The sequence below is a fragment of the Siniperca chuatsi genome, linkage group LG7, assembly GCF_020085105.1.
Source record: "Siniperca chuatsi isolate FFG_IHB_CAS linkage group LG7, ASM2008510v1, whole genome shotgun sequence".
In the NCBI taxonomy this organism is placed as follows: Eukaryota; Metazoa; Chordata; class Actinopteri; order Centrarchiformes; family Sinipercidae; genus Siniperca; species Siniperca chuatsi.
In genome coordinates, this window is record NC_058048.1 from 12976924 (window position 1) to 12989157 (window position 12234).

Sequence of the window (12234 nt, forward strand, 5' to 3'; positions counted from 1 at the left end):
TATAGTTCTCTCTTGTGTTATATATTCTCAGTCACTTTAGACATTTTGCAGTGCTAGCTACACAACTGCCTCTGTAGTGTTGCTGCGAACCCAGGGGGAAATACAGGGTGTAATTCTACTCAATATGCTGTATTAGTTTTTTAAACCTGATGTCAGCTCAATAAAAACAAATATGACTAGCATAATGTTAAATTGTGAGTTCTAGTTGATGTCAGCAATAATGTCAGAATAGTTTACATATTGTTTTTACTTTGTCAATGTGGCTTTTCTCTGTATCTTACTTTGCATTCAAAGTATTTTGCTGGCCTTAAAATTCTACAGTATCTATGTGAGATAAGAAGTGTAGCAGGATCACCATCACTTTCACTGTTATCATTCATTTAGTGGGCAAAGACCTAACTAACAATGAGACATCCACACACAGCAGAAAGTATTCTTATAGGTAATGATCTAAATATGAACATTATATTGACTCAGTGTAGCGATGGCTGTGTTGCATCTTATTTCTGATACAGGCCTAAACATGTAACTATTACAGTTATAAGGAACTGAATAAGTACTATCCACATGGATGCGGATAATGGTGGTTGCACTCGATGAACTTGGATGTGTGCTGCCTGTTTTTTAAGCTTTAAAGATGACCTTAAAATCACCATTAAATTTCTATGGTCTTCAGGTCTGCCTGTTTACTTAGTTGCTCAAGGAAGCTGCCATCATCAAAATGTGTTGGAACAGCCACTTCATGCTGTATAGTATGTGGTCAAAATTTATTCTTTAGGTTTTGAATGGAGAGCATGCTAACTCAAGCAAGCAAGTAAATGCAAAAATATCACTGTGAGGCTGTTCAGGCTGTATAGTGCCATGTTTACATGGGCAGATGTGGGATGAAATCTTTGACTGTGTTGTTGTACACTGGGTCACACAAAGGACAGAAAGTGGACTTAAAGGTCCAGTGTGTTTGATTTAGTGGACTCTAGTGGTGAAATTGCAGTTTGCAACCATTTGAATAGCGCTTGCATCACCTTCCCGTTCAAAGCATGTAGGAGAAACTACGGTGGCCACGAAAACTCGTGAAAAACGCGAAAGGCCCCATCTAGAGCCAGTGTTTGGTTTGTCCGTTCTGGGCTACTGTAGAAACATGGCAGTGCAACATGGCGGTCTCCGTGGAAGGGGATCTGCTCCCTCTGTAGATATAAACAACTTATTCTAAGGTAATGAAAACACAACGATTCTTATTTTCAGGTGATTATACACTAATGAAAACATACTTATGAATTATATTCCATTTCTGCCAATAGATCCTCCTAAATGTTACACACTGGACCTTTAAGGCAATTATGATGAATTCAATCATGACAGATTATATCAACATTTGCATGAATGCTCAGCATGCATCAATGCATACAAAAAGTCAATGCATAAATGTCAACATTTTTTCTTTTTGAAAATTAAAATTTGTATTTAATCTCTATCAAAATACAGTGATAGACAATCAAGTCATACATCTGTAATTTTCATTTAAGCGTAGTGGTTCAAGAGAAAATAGTAAAGATACTCAACAATACAGTATGTTGAAATTTTGAGAAACCCTTTTTGGGTTGTTTATTGGCCTTACCACCAGTTTTCATCTAACTCTGTTTAAATTTTTTTTAGATATCCTGCCAACTAACACACAAACACGGCCGAAAACAAAACCTCTATGGTGGAGGTAATGAGGCTCACCATTTCTGAAGCCATCATCCTCGCTGTCATCACCAAGGTGTTCTGAGGCAGTCAGGAAGTCTTCTTCTATGGACGAGATGGAGCGATTGGTGTCGTCATCGACCCGCTGCCCTGCTGCTCGGCCCCGCTGAAGCTGTCGTTCCTTTCCCCACTGCAGACCAATCAGGAACTTATTGATATCAAAGATGATGCTGCTAGGTTGGGTGGAGTTTCTCTGCCCTGAACACTGAACCAGGCACACGCCTGTACTCTGCTGCTGCCCGCCCTGAATGGAACATGTAAAGATACCTATTATGCATGCACACACAGAGACACATAAATATACATTTTTCTTCCTTTTATGCGATATACTATTAACTCATTGGACCTGTTCATGCACTTTAATCATTTGTGTAGGCTCCTCAGGCTGTGTATTGATTCTAACAGTGGTTTTATATAATAATGTATTTGGTGAGCTTTAAAAAGTCTATGAGATGGTCAATGGCTGTAAGGGAACATTGTATTTCATGATAAATACCTATAAAAGCAGAAAGGAATATTAGTTAGCCGCTATAGTTTGTGTGTTTGTATTTTTTATGTCTGTTTAAATTTTCTGTCATCCAGTGTTCTGTATGTGCAAGTGTTATTTTCTGTACATGCTAATGTTGGTTTTCTATCTAACACGTAGTTCTATGCTACGGTAGACGAAAAAATGCTTTTATTGGAGTGAAGTATTGTAGTGGGGGAGGATTACTAGATAAAATGAATGCAGTTGCTCCTGTGGATTTTTCATAGCACAAAAGGTTCAAATCTAGTCACAAAAAACTGTGATACAAAAGAACAGCTTGCGCTCTCTGCCTCGCACCCCAGGCCAGTTAATTCAAAGGCTGAAAATACTTGCAAGGATTTGAAGACATCACTGCAAACTCACCTGAGAGAGGGAGTGTGGGTGTGTTTGAAAAGTGTCTGAGGCTTCCAGGCCACCAAGCAGTAAGATCTCATTTTCTTTCGGCTGGTGGACGGTCAGTAATTCAACGAGCTTTGGCAGTTCTGGAGACACTGATGCCAATTTCTGCAAGAGGCATGCCAAGCACAGACACAATGTTATATTATTTTTTTAAATAAAAAAAGCTTTTCTTCAAGCAACTTCAAAACTGTGGTTCCAACTCAGTGAAACATAATTATAAAATCCTTCCTGTGAGAAATCTTGAGCCATGTGGAATGATTATTGATCGCCCACCGCTGCCACCACCAGCTGCAAAAGGCTGCAAAATCTGCATATTATCTAAACAAATCTAACCTCTAATTCTGGGTAATGATTATGAATCCATGACAACTGAGCCCATGTTTATATGTGAAATACAATGAACAGAGTTCCTGGGAGATGAAAAGTGGGCAGGAATAAAAAGGGGATCACGCAGGAAAGAAAGAATGAGTGTGGCCGAGGATTCTGCTCACCTTGATGCTTTTGTCATCACGATAGTCTGTTTTCTGAGGGTCCAGATTTACAAAACAGATCTGAGAGAGACAAAAAAGGAAAGACAAAACATTAGAGTGACAGTGTCAACGGGAAGATTGTAGCACAAAAGCTGAGCAGGAGTAGAGTACAAAGTGTCCCAGATGTCAGATGTGAGAGTGCTGTGATGGTAAAGGTACTGTATGCCTTTCCCACACCAATTTCTTTGTCACATATCTTACAAACCAGACAAAAGGACAGCTTTCCTCTAAGTGAGGAAGTGTAGTAAAAACTACAGCAGCTGTCTGAATAACCACTGTAAGGCACTGTCTCTCATTGGCAGAACCCTTTCTATGAAGACTTTGTTGTCTCTCAGGGGCTGCTAGCAGCAGGTGTAAATCAGCAGTGATTTTGTTTCTGTCTCTTTTTTCCGCTTTTCTCTACCTCTGTCTCCACTGCTTCTGTGCCTCTGTCACACTCCCTGCCTCCTCCTCTTCCCTTCTCACCCACCTTCGCCTCTGGCTGCAGGTTTAATGGTGTGTGATGGAGTCCTCATGTCAGTGCTGGGAGTCTGGGACTGTCCACCGGCTGCTATTTGATTCTACAGCACACAGCCTCTGATCTAAGTTGGCATAGCCAAGTTAGTCCTGTGTAGCTAAATGGATAAAGTACGTCACCAACAGCATTTGAGATGGGGGGGGGGTTCGGTTCCCACTTGAGCACCCATACACAGTGTGTGTATGTGCAGGGTGCTTGAGAGAAGTGACAGAGTATGTGTCTTAGTCACAAACACATACATTTCTATATATGTCTAACATCTAAATGCTACCATGCTTGTCATTACTAATCAAACCAAGTCATAATGTGAGTCACTGAGGCAGTCTCCATCTTTTCAATGCAAAACACGCACAGGTGGAATCCTGCTGTCTCTCTTTTACCTCTGCCATCTCCATATCCGCTCTGCCTGCTGCTATCTTCCCCCCTCCTCTCCTTTCTAGACCTGCGAAAAATATATATAGTTTCAAATAATCACATCTTGACACACATCACTGTTTGAAAGAATTTCCCTTGAACTACCGGAGATGCGCTTTTGAGATAGCATATATTTTCCATGATTTTCATTTTTTTTTTTCATTTATCTGCGTTGTATTCAACGAGATTTATTCCCAGAAAGTCATGTCAAGGTATAGAAGCCACAATAGATCCAGCATCAAGGTCTATGTATATTCTTTACTATTTCTTCTTTTAAAATCATGTCATGTCTGGTTTTTTTTGCTGCAGATTTGAAAGTGAAGCGAAAAAACTGCTGCAATAAATAGGTCAATATACTGATGAGTATTTTTCAAAATAAGGCTGTAATTCTACTAAACACTGCATATTTCCCTTCCTTTAGAAGACAGTCTGGGTTTGCTTCATAGAAACTAAGATTAAGAAGGAACATTACCAGGGAACAACAAAAACTGATCAGATGAGCCAAAATGTCCTTCAGCTGAAGTGGCAATGCAGCACATTCAGAACAGGCCAGTTTCCCGCCTCACCTCCAAGCTGGTGTCTTCCAGTCAAACATAATATTTTCCAAACTATTAAGTCTAATGTGATGAAAATTGCTACTTGAAAATTGAGTCAGCCAACTATAAAAAATATGAAGTCAGTGAGAGCTGACAATGACACAATAAACTTTCGCACCCGGATCAAACCAAGCGTGTGTGTGTGTGTTTTTTTGTTTCTCCTCTGCCCTTCATGGACTGCATGTGTCACCTATGACAGTTATTTGAATACCAAGAGGCTTGCTCCTTTGTTATCTTTCCCTCAAAAGAACAGCAATCTACTCACTGAGGAGTATAAACAGTTTGTTCATTTGCTTGTCTGTTGTTCAAATCAGTCTAGTGAGTGTCATGAGGAGAATAGCTGTTAAATGTCAAGGACATACACACACACCATTTAGACAATAGCTTGATTTTGCCACTTGCTGACCCTAGTTTGATAAAAAATATGACCTTTAAATTCTGTTTTTACTCATTGTGCACAGGGTTTATGTGCTATTGTTTCTGTTGCTGATCATATGCATGGAATAATGTTTTTTTAATTTTATTTTTGTTCTGTATCTGGATGCAGATATATGCCCTCTATCTAAGTGGTAATGTGCTATGAACAAAGAACCAAAGGCTTTTCCTCTGCAATATAGCCTGCATAGTTCTAATTTTGTATCTAACTCAATGTTCAATTTCTATCCATACCACAACATGTGAATAAGAGGTTTGGCGCCCTTGCTCAGGAGCACCTCGGAAGTATTCACTTGTACTGATATAGGAAATCATCCCAGAAAAAGCAGCAACAACACCTTCCCCTGCCTGCGGATAACACACAGTTTGAGTGATACAGGATTTTAACCTTGAGATGGGTTAAAGCAATTTAACCCCATCAGACAGTGAGAGCCAAGAGGCAGTTGTTCTAAATTTGGGAAGCAGAGGACCATGTGAGACGAGCCCAGGGACACGCTCTGATCACTTTTTCACAGACAGACGACACCAGCTTGCATCAGCCTGTTTCTGAGGGACTGACCACGTAAACGGGAAATATCTGACTCTTTAGCTGCTAAATGCTCCACTATGTTCACCAGCTAGTCCCTAACTTTGTCTGTTTGGTGTGCGGTGCAGAGTAGGTAGCATGTAGTTGTTTTTTTAGAGCTTTGTTGCCGAAACAGCTGCCTGATGCTGCAGCTGGAAACAACGCTATGAAAGAAGTAAGAGTGAACCAAAACAGTAAAGTTACAGGCCAGGACATTAAGCATAGTCTTTGCTGGCCAAGTCAAATTCTTACAACATCCATCCAACCAAACTTCCTCACTATGACATGATATATATATATATAAATACACAACATCTTCTTGCTTCACTAGGTGCTCAACCCACGTAAAGCTACAGCTGTGCTCAACATCGGCCCAGCCAACCAAAGTGAAACTCAGGGTGACTCTGACCACCTGTGCTGATGGACCATAGGACCAAACTAGACCGTAATAACCCTTACAGGAGGGAAATCTGGAGCCAGCCTCAGAGGCAACTGGCAGCAGAGAAATAGGAGCATGTTTTAGTTTCACCTTCAGCAAAATGTTGAATCTGTGTGTCTGCAAGCGTGAAAGGCATCTTGACTTGTTCTAAAGTTTAAAAAAAAACATGTAGGTCACTTACCTGAGTGTTTTTGCTCCCTACACAATAAAATAAGGAGGTTAAATGCCGCAGTTTTGTCCTTGCGATGTTATTTCTGGTTTTGATTACACTTGGAGAGAAGTTCATTCTTGACCTTGGAAATAGTAGTTTGATAAAACAATCCCACCTCATGGTCCATTTACTAACTTTTTCCCAGCTACTTACTAGCTTACAAGTTTTCAACCGTGTTACAAGGTTTTCATCAGCAGATGGAGTTCGCAGTAACTGTTATGTTGTTTTTCAACTGTGATACAGTTGAAAGCTCCAGAAAAAGGACCTTGAGTTGCAACTATTTTGTCAAACTACTATTTCAAGAATGAACTCATACTTAAATTTGAAGCCAAACCCATATGATAAGTAAAACACCTACTGAGCTTGCATGTCCACCTACGACAACTCAGCAAACTTCATTTACTGATTAAGACCTTGTGACATGTTTGAAAGTTCTAGAAAAAGCTGGTAAGAGGAGCCTGTGTTGGATTTTTAATTTTTTTTTAAATGCATCTTGTTACTGACCAAATGTGAGTATCACTCATCTATTTTGAGATGATAGAAATGCACAGTGTGTGTGTGTGTGTGTGTGTGCCCGAGACCCTAACAATGCAGACACACACACAAGGGTTCAATTGTCCCGACTTATTTATGCATAAAATCCCATTTGGCCATGGACATACAAAACTGTCAGGCAGGCAGATTTCTTTCTTTCTACACACACACACACACACACACACACACACACACACACACACACACACACACACACACACACACACACACACACACACACCTACACCTACAAATAGAGCTTATGCAGATACACAGTTTCAGTACATTATTATTATCATTATTATTATGTGCACAAACGTGGTCAGTAGTAAACCATTACAAACATTTTAGTCTCCTTTGTCCATCAAAGCTTCATCCCTCCTCAGCAGCCCTCCCTCTCTGCTCACTACGCTGATCCTCCCACACACAGCTGCTGCTCTTGGTCCTTCTCCCTTTTTTCTTTCTTTAACTGTGGCTCTTTTTTTGCTCTTTTTCATGACTTGAAAGACAGAAGTATTTTGTTATACTGCATTTTTAGTCCTTCATATTCTGTATGCTTGTTTTGTGCGCATATCTTTCTTCCCAAAACCAACAATAAAATATGGCTACTCGAAAGAAAGTAAGTATTAGGCGAATAGACTGACATTTCCCACAACTCTACTTGTGCTGCATGGAAAATGTCCCTAATGCTGCCACAAATGCGGGTTCATTCTCACTCTGAGGTCATGAAACTAAACATAGGTCCCTCTATTATAAAGTGTTTTGACATATCTCAGTGGCTGGCAACTTCAGTTATAATCCATTAAATTTAATTTAATTCAAATGAAGTTTGGGGGGAAACAACATTAAGGCTCAGTGACTCTGCCATATTAATTTTGTGATGCGACCCACAAGATACACAGTGTGTGTGAAGAGACCAGACAGGCATACTGATCTCACATACTGGTGACTATAAACATCCTTATTTTGTGCTCATAAATTTAAGTATGTGTTGATAAAAGGCAAAACATCAGCTGTCCACGAAGGAAACACCATATGATGAAATTCCACATGCTACTCACTTAGGTTGTCCAGGATTTTTACCTCTGACTGAGCTGCTCTCCTATTTATCTGGTATTTTGCTTCAAGTATTTTACCACTAAAAGTAAAAAATTGTAGGATGTACCATCTTTGAATATAGATGTGAAAACAGTGTGTACTTCAATGGCTGTGCCTTTCTACTGCTGAAGGAAACAGGATATATGCAGTATTATGAATGGTGAGTTGCTCAGCTTGGAGCCCCGGGCTAAAGAGAACATCAAGAAGCTGATGCTGTCCTGGTTCTTCTCACAACATGAATAATATGGATATGTTATGGAAAATATTAAAAACCAGGGATATATAGTATCTCTGGGGAGTGTATACATTTCCCAAAGGATCATCAATTTATCAATAAATATGGACAGAAACGTGTTAATAGACTCACACAAGAGAACAAAAAACTCTAAAAGACTATGATGAAAAATGACTAACATCAGATTATGGGTAGTCGATGCTGAGTAGCTTCTGTGTAAATTTTGTTGTGTTGTTTTCACATTTGAAGAAGTGCTAAGATGTTTTTTCATCACAATGTTTTTCACAATGCTTTTACTGCTAAATGTTATCATCTGAATATTTCTTTGTTTTATCGTCAGAGGAGAGTGCATATGAAAAAAGATGTCTTTGTTTAAAGAGTAACTTTTCGGAGATAGTAAATTACTGTCACTTTATTACTCTATCAAAATTTTGTAATTCTGTCCACTTGACCCTCAAAGAATCTTTGAAAAATCGATGACGTACCCTGGGACACTCTGCCCCACATTCACCCCAACCCCCCACCTCCAACATATAAATACAGCAATCAACCGTCAGCAGGCTGGTCAGTATGGAATATGGAAAGATGTCAAGCTGTCAAGCATGCAGCTGATAGCAGCAGTAGTAGAAATACTACAGTAGTAGTAATGTTGATCAGTGTTATAGTGTTTGTGGCAGATTTACAACTTCGCCACCATTCATTCATATCCCCAATCCTGTCACTCTCCTCGCTAGGCTAACGTTAAGATAGCATTTCAAACAGCTCTGTCTGAGCAGCCACCTTGTGTATGTATGTGTGTGTGTGAGTGAGTGTCAGAGATGCTCTTTCCATCCGTGACTGGATTTGGCATTAAAACCTTCCCACAGTTCTACTCCATTGCTGTGACCCATAAAAAGACACATCTCCATTGGTGGCTAACTCCAAGCTACAACAGAGACCAACATTATTTTCTCCTCACCTGAACTGTATTGTATCCGAGCTATATGATGTCACTTTGGCCTACAGTGCACCAACAGCTAACCTGCAGTCAAGACTGGATTACCAACCAGGTAAAGCAGGCAACAGCCCTGGGGTCCCAGACTTTCAGGGTCCTCAAAAGCCCCATATTCATTGTGTGGTAATTAGTGATTAGTTGCAAACTTGTTTGGTAAAATGCACCTCATGCTGGGTGCACTTGTGACCGGGTGGTTAAGACGCATAACATACAAATGCAATGTGTCTCTGGTTCCATTCCAGCTGCGGACCTTTAGTGCATGTCTTACCCCTCTCTCTCCCTAAATTTCCTGTTCGTATCTACACTGTCAACTGTCCAATAAAGGAAAATAAAATAATATATGTATCCTTTCAAAAAAGAAATACAAACTGAAATTGAAAGGCATCAAATTGTAGTTTAAAGATCTTTATATCAGTTGATATTGTGCTTACATTATGCATATTCCCAAATAAATTTCTGTGTACTTAAAATATCTCAAACTTACTTGAGAAAGGGGGTTGGAATAGAGGCCCACAGCTCATTTTTGCTCCAGGGCCTCCAAGTAGATTAATCCGGCCTTGTCTGCACTACAGGCTCATCTATAGACTCCCCATTTCTACATATTTTCTTCCTAATATTACCTAGCTATTTAGATGAGGGCTATTACTTTTAAGTAAGTATGTCTCATTTTTAGAGCACAACCCTGCACCAAAAACTATATTTTCTCATAATGTCAGATGGACAAACTAAAGTAAAAGTCGAAAAGGAGAGGTTTAGGTTCGGTTTAGGTTCAGGTTTGTCTTCCTGCTCTGATCCTGCTGTAAGTCAGCGCTCATGCCGCGGCTGATGGCATATTTATTCTGTCCTCCCTCTCTCTGGGCCGGGAAGGGACAGGCCAGGACACAACACACTACCCGAGTGTGAAGTGTTTGAATCCGGTGATGAATGGATCGCTCTCCTCCAGGGACTACAGGTTCAAAGCAGGAAGACAGATAGCCAGAGGAATGGACAGTGTTTTTCTGCATTTGAATAATTTGTCACATATTCTTACAAAACAAGTTTAATTCTAGACAGAAGGAATACCTTACTGTAAATGCTAACTTTTGCTCTTTCCCATTTGATTTTCAGTGTACATATATATAGTGCTTCTTTGTTTTATTGCTGGATTATTTATTTTTCTATCCAGAACTTTGTCATGTTTTATCTTAAATTGTAGCCACACATAAAAGTTACATATGCAGATCAATAAAAGGAAATACATCAGCGTTTAGGTAACTATCTGCCTCGCAAAGGAAAAAAATGCCATCTTCCTCTTCAAAATGCTCACCCTGTCAAATCTCTCAGGGGTGTGATGAAATTCAGTGTGACTATCACAGCAACACGACACTTCTCTGTGACTTCATGCATTAAAACATGAGTGAGTGATCAAAGGTGACAACATGATGCAGCCAGAGGTGGGTGATAGAACGAAACCCAGAAAATCCAAAGCTTTTATCTTTTATTTAGCTCACAGTTTTTGGCCTTCTGCACTCACTATTTTGGACTATTCCTGTTCCTGAATACGTAAACACTGAATTTTTTTACTCTCAAACAAACATTACTTAGAAAACCTTATAGACTAATTTGGGCTGATTTGGATATCGAGGTTTATCAAAAATAGATTTCTAATGTTAGCATCCAGTAAAATCAGAGTATGCTATGTTTAACCTTTAACCCCCTCACAAACTCCATTCAATACTATACTTGCTTTGGTCCATTAAAGATAAAAAAGGCCAAGTCAACAAAAAGAAAACAATCAGATTTCTCTCTTTATCTTTTTTTCTGTATTACTCTCTACTGACAGAGTATCCAATGTTTGTGTGTGGTTTTGTAGCTACTCCTCTCATTCTGTTTGGATCAGCGTTCATTGTCTCACCCTCTTCTCTTTCACTTTTTCACCTCTGTTTTGCACACTCCACCTTCTTTCTGCATCCCTGTACAGTTCAGGGCAGGACAGAAGAATTAATTTCTCACACAGTGTCATCAATCGTAAGCTCCTGTTTGATTGATTGGCCCGTGTAAAACCACGGAAAAGCCAAGCGGAGAATTGAGAGTCAGAGGAGCAATCTGTCACATCAAAAGTCCAAGAGCAACACTGCGGGAGAACAGGCCGCATCTGTTCACACTCACACTAGAGTTCCCTCTGATTCATAGAAAACAGACACAAGGTAAAGAAAACAAACGGCCATTGTCTCGTTGCTGCTTTGTTTTTACATTTCACAAAAGAACAATGAAGATAAAACTGTCCCCATAATCCCAAACTCAGGTACGAGCTTGATGAGAAGCGGCCTGTTCTGCAGAGACAAGAACAGCACAAGTGATGTCTTTGTTTTCAAGTTGGCAGCCGCCACAAATAGAATTTCAAGCAAAAAATGATGAGGAGGAAAAGAGTCATGGTGCAATGTATAAATCTACTTCACAAGACTGTATCTAATGATCAGCGGGGCATGTTGGACTGATATACAGAACCTGCCCTCTAAAAATCCACTAATCTTTAATGAAAGCATACTGTATTGCCAAAGCTTGTATTAGTATATACTGGGAGCTGTATTAAATATAAAACCATTCAGAAAAGATCTCTGATAAAACTCCAACACAGTTGTTTGGGCCCTGTGTATGTCCTAGATAATGCAGCTGGTGTCTGGGGGTTTCAGGAACATTCAATTCAGCACGCTGCTGCTCACACTTACGAAGTGCGACATGAGTGTGTGAGAGCGGTGCTCTTTGCTAAATTACTGCTATTCCTGTTACCTTTGATAATGATTATCAAATACTTGAGGCATGTTTTAGGGAGTGTTTGCTGTGTTTAATCACCCTTTTGACCTGTATAGAAGCAGATTTTCACTAGTTGTTTCTGTGGGAAGATTTTTTCAAGGACTAGACTTCATTCAGATGTGTGAGACTGACCCCACTGCTCTTGCAATTAAACCTGGATCACTATGTTGAGGCTCTGATCAGTGAGGTGTAGGTCGTGGCTCAA

The 12234-nt window shown here is 39.8% G+C and overlaps 1 protein-coding gene across 6 annotated transcripts in view; it reads right to left on the bottom strand.

Annotated features, from left to right (window-relative positions):
• The window catches only part of LOC122879371 (SPHK1 interactor, AKAP domain containing), a 128945-nt gene that overhangs the window by 9414 nt on the left and 107297 nt on the right, over nt 1–12234 (bottom strand). For 5 of the 6 annotated variants that reach the window (XM_044203379.1, XM_044203381.1, XM_044203383.1 and 2 more), the window contains 3 exons: nt 3160–3219; nt 2633–2773; nt 1723–1987 (listed from right to left, as the gene is read on the bottom strand). In XM_044203379.1, coding sequence (XP_044059314.1) covers nt 1723–1987; nt 2633–2773; nt 3160–3219 — 466 coding nt within the window. Of the gene's footprint in view, nt 1–1722; nt 1988–2632; nt 2774–3159; nt 3220–4095; nt 4158–12234 lie in introns of all 6 variants that reach the window. The other variant, XM_044203384.1, reaches the window with a different exon arrangement.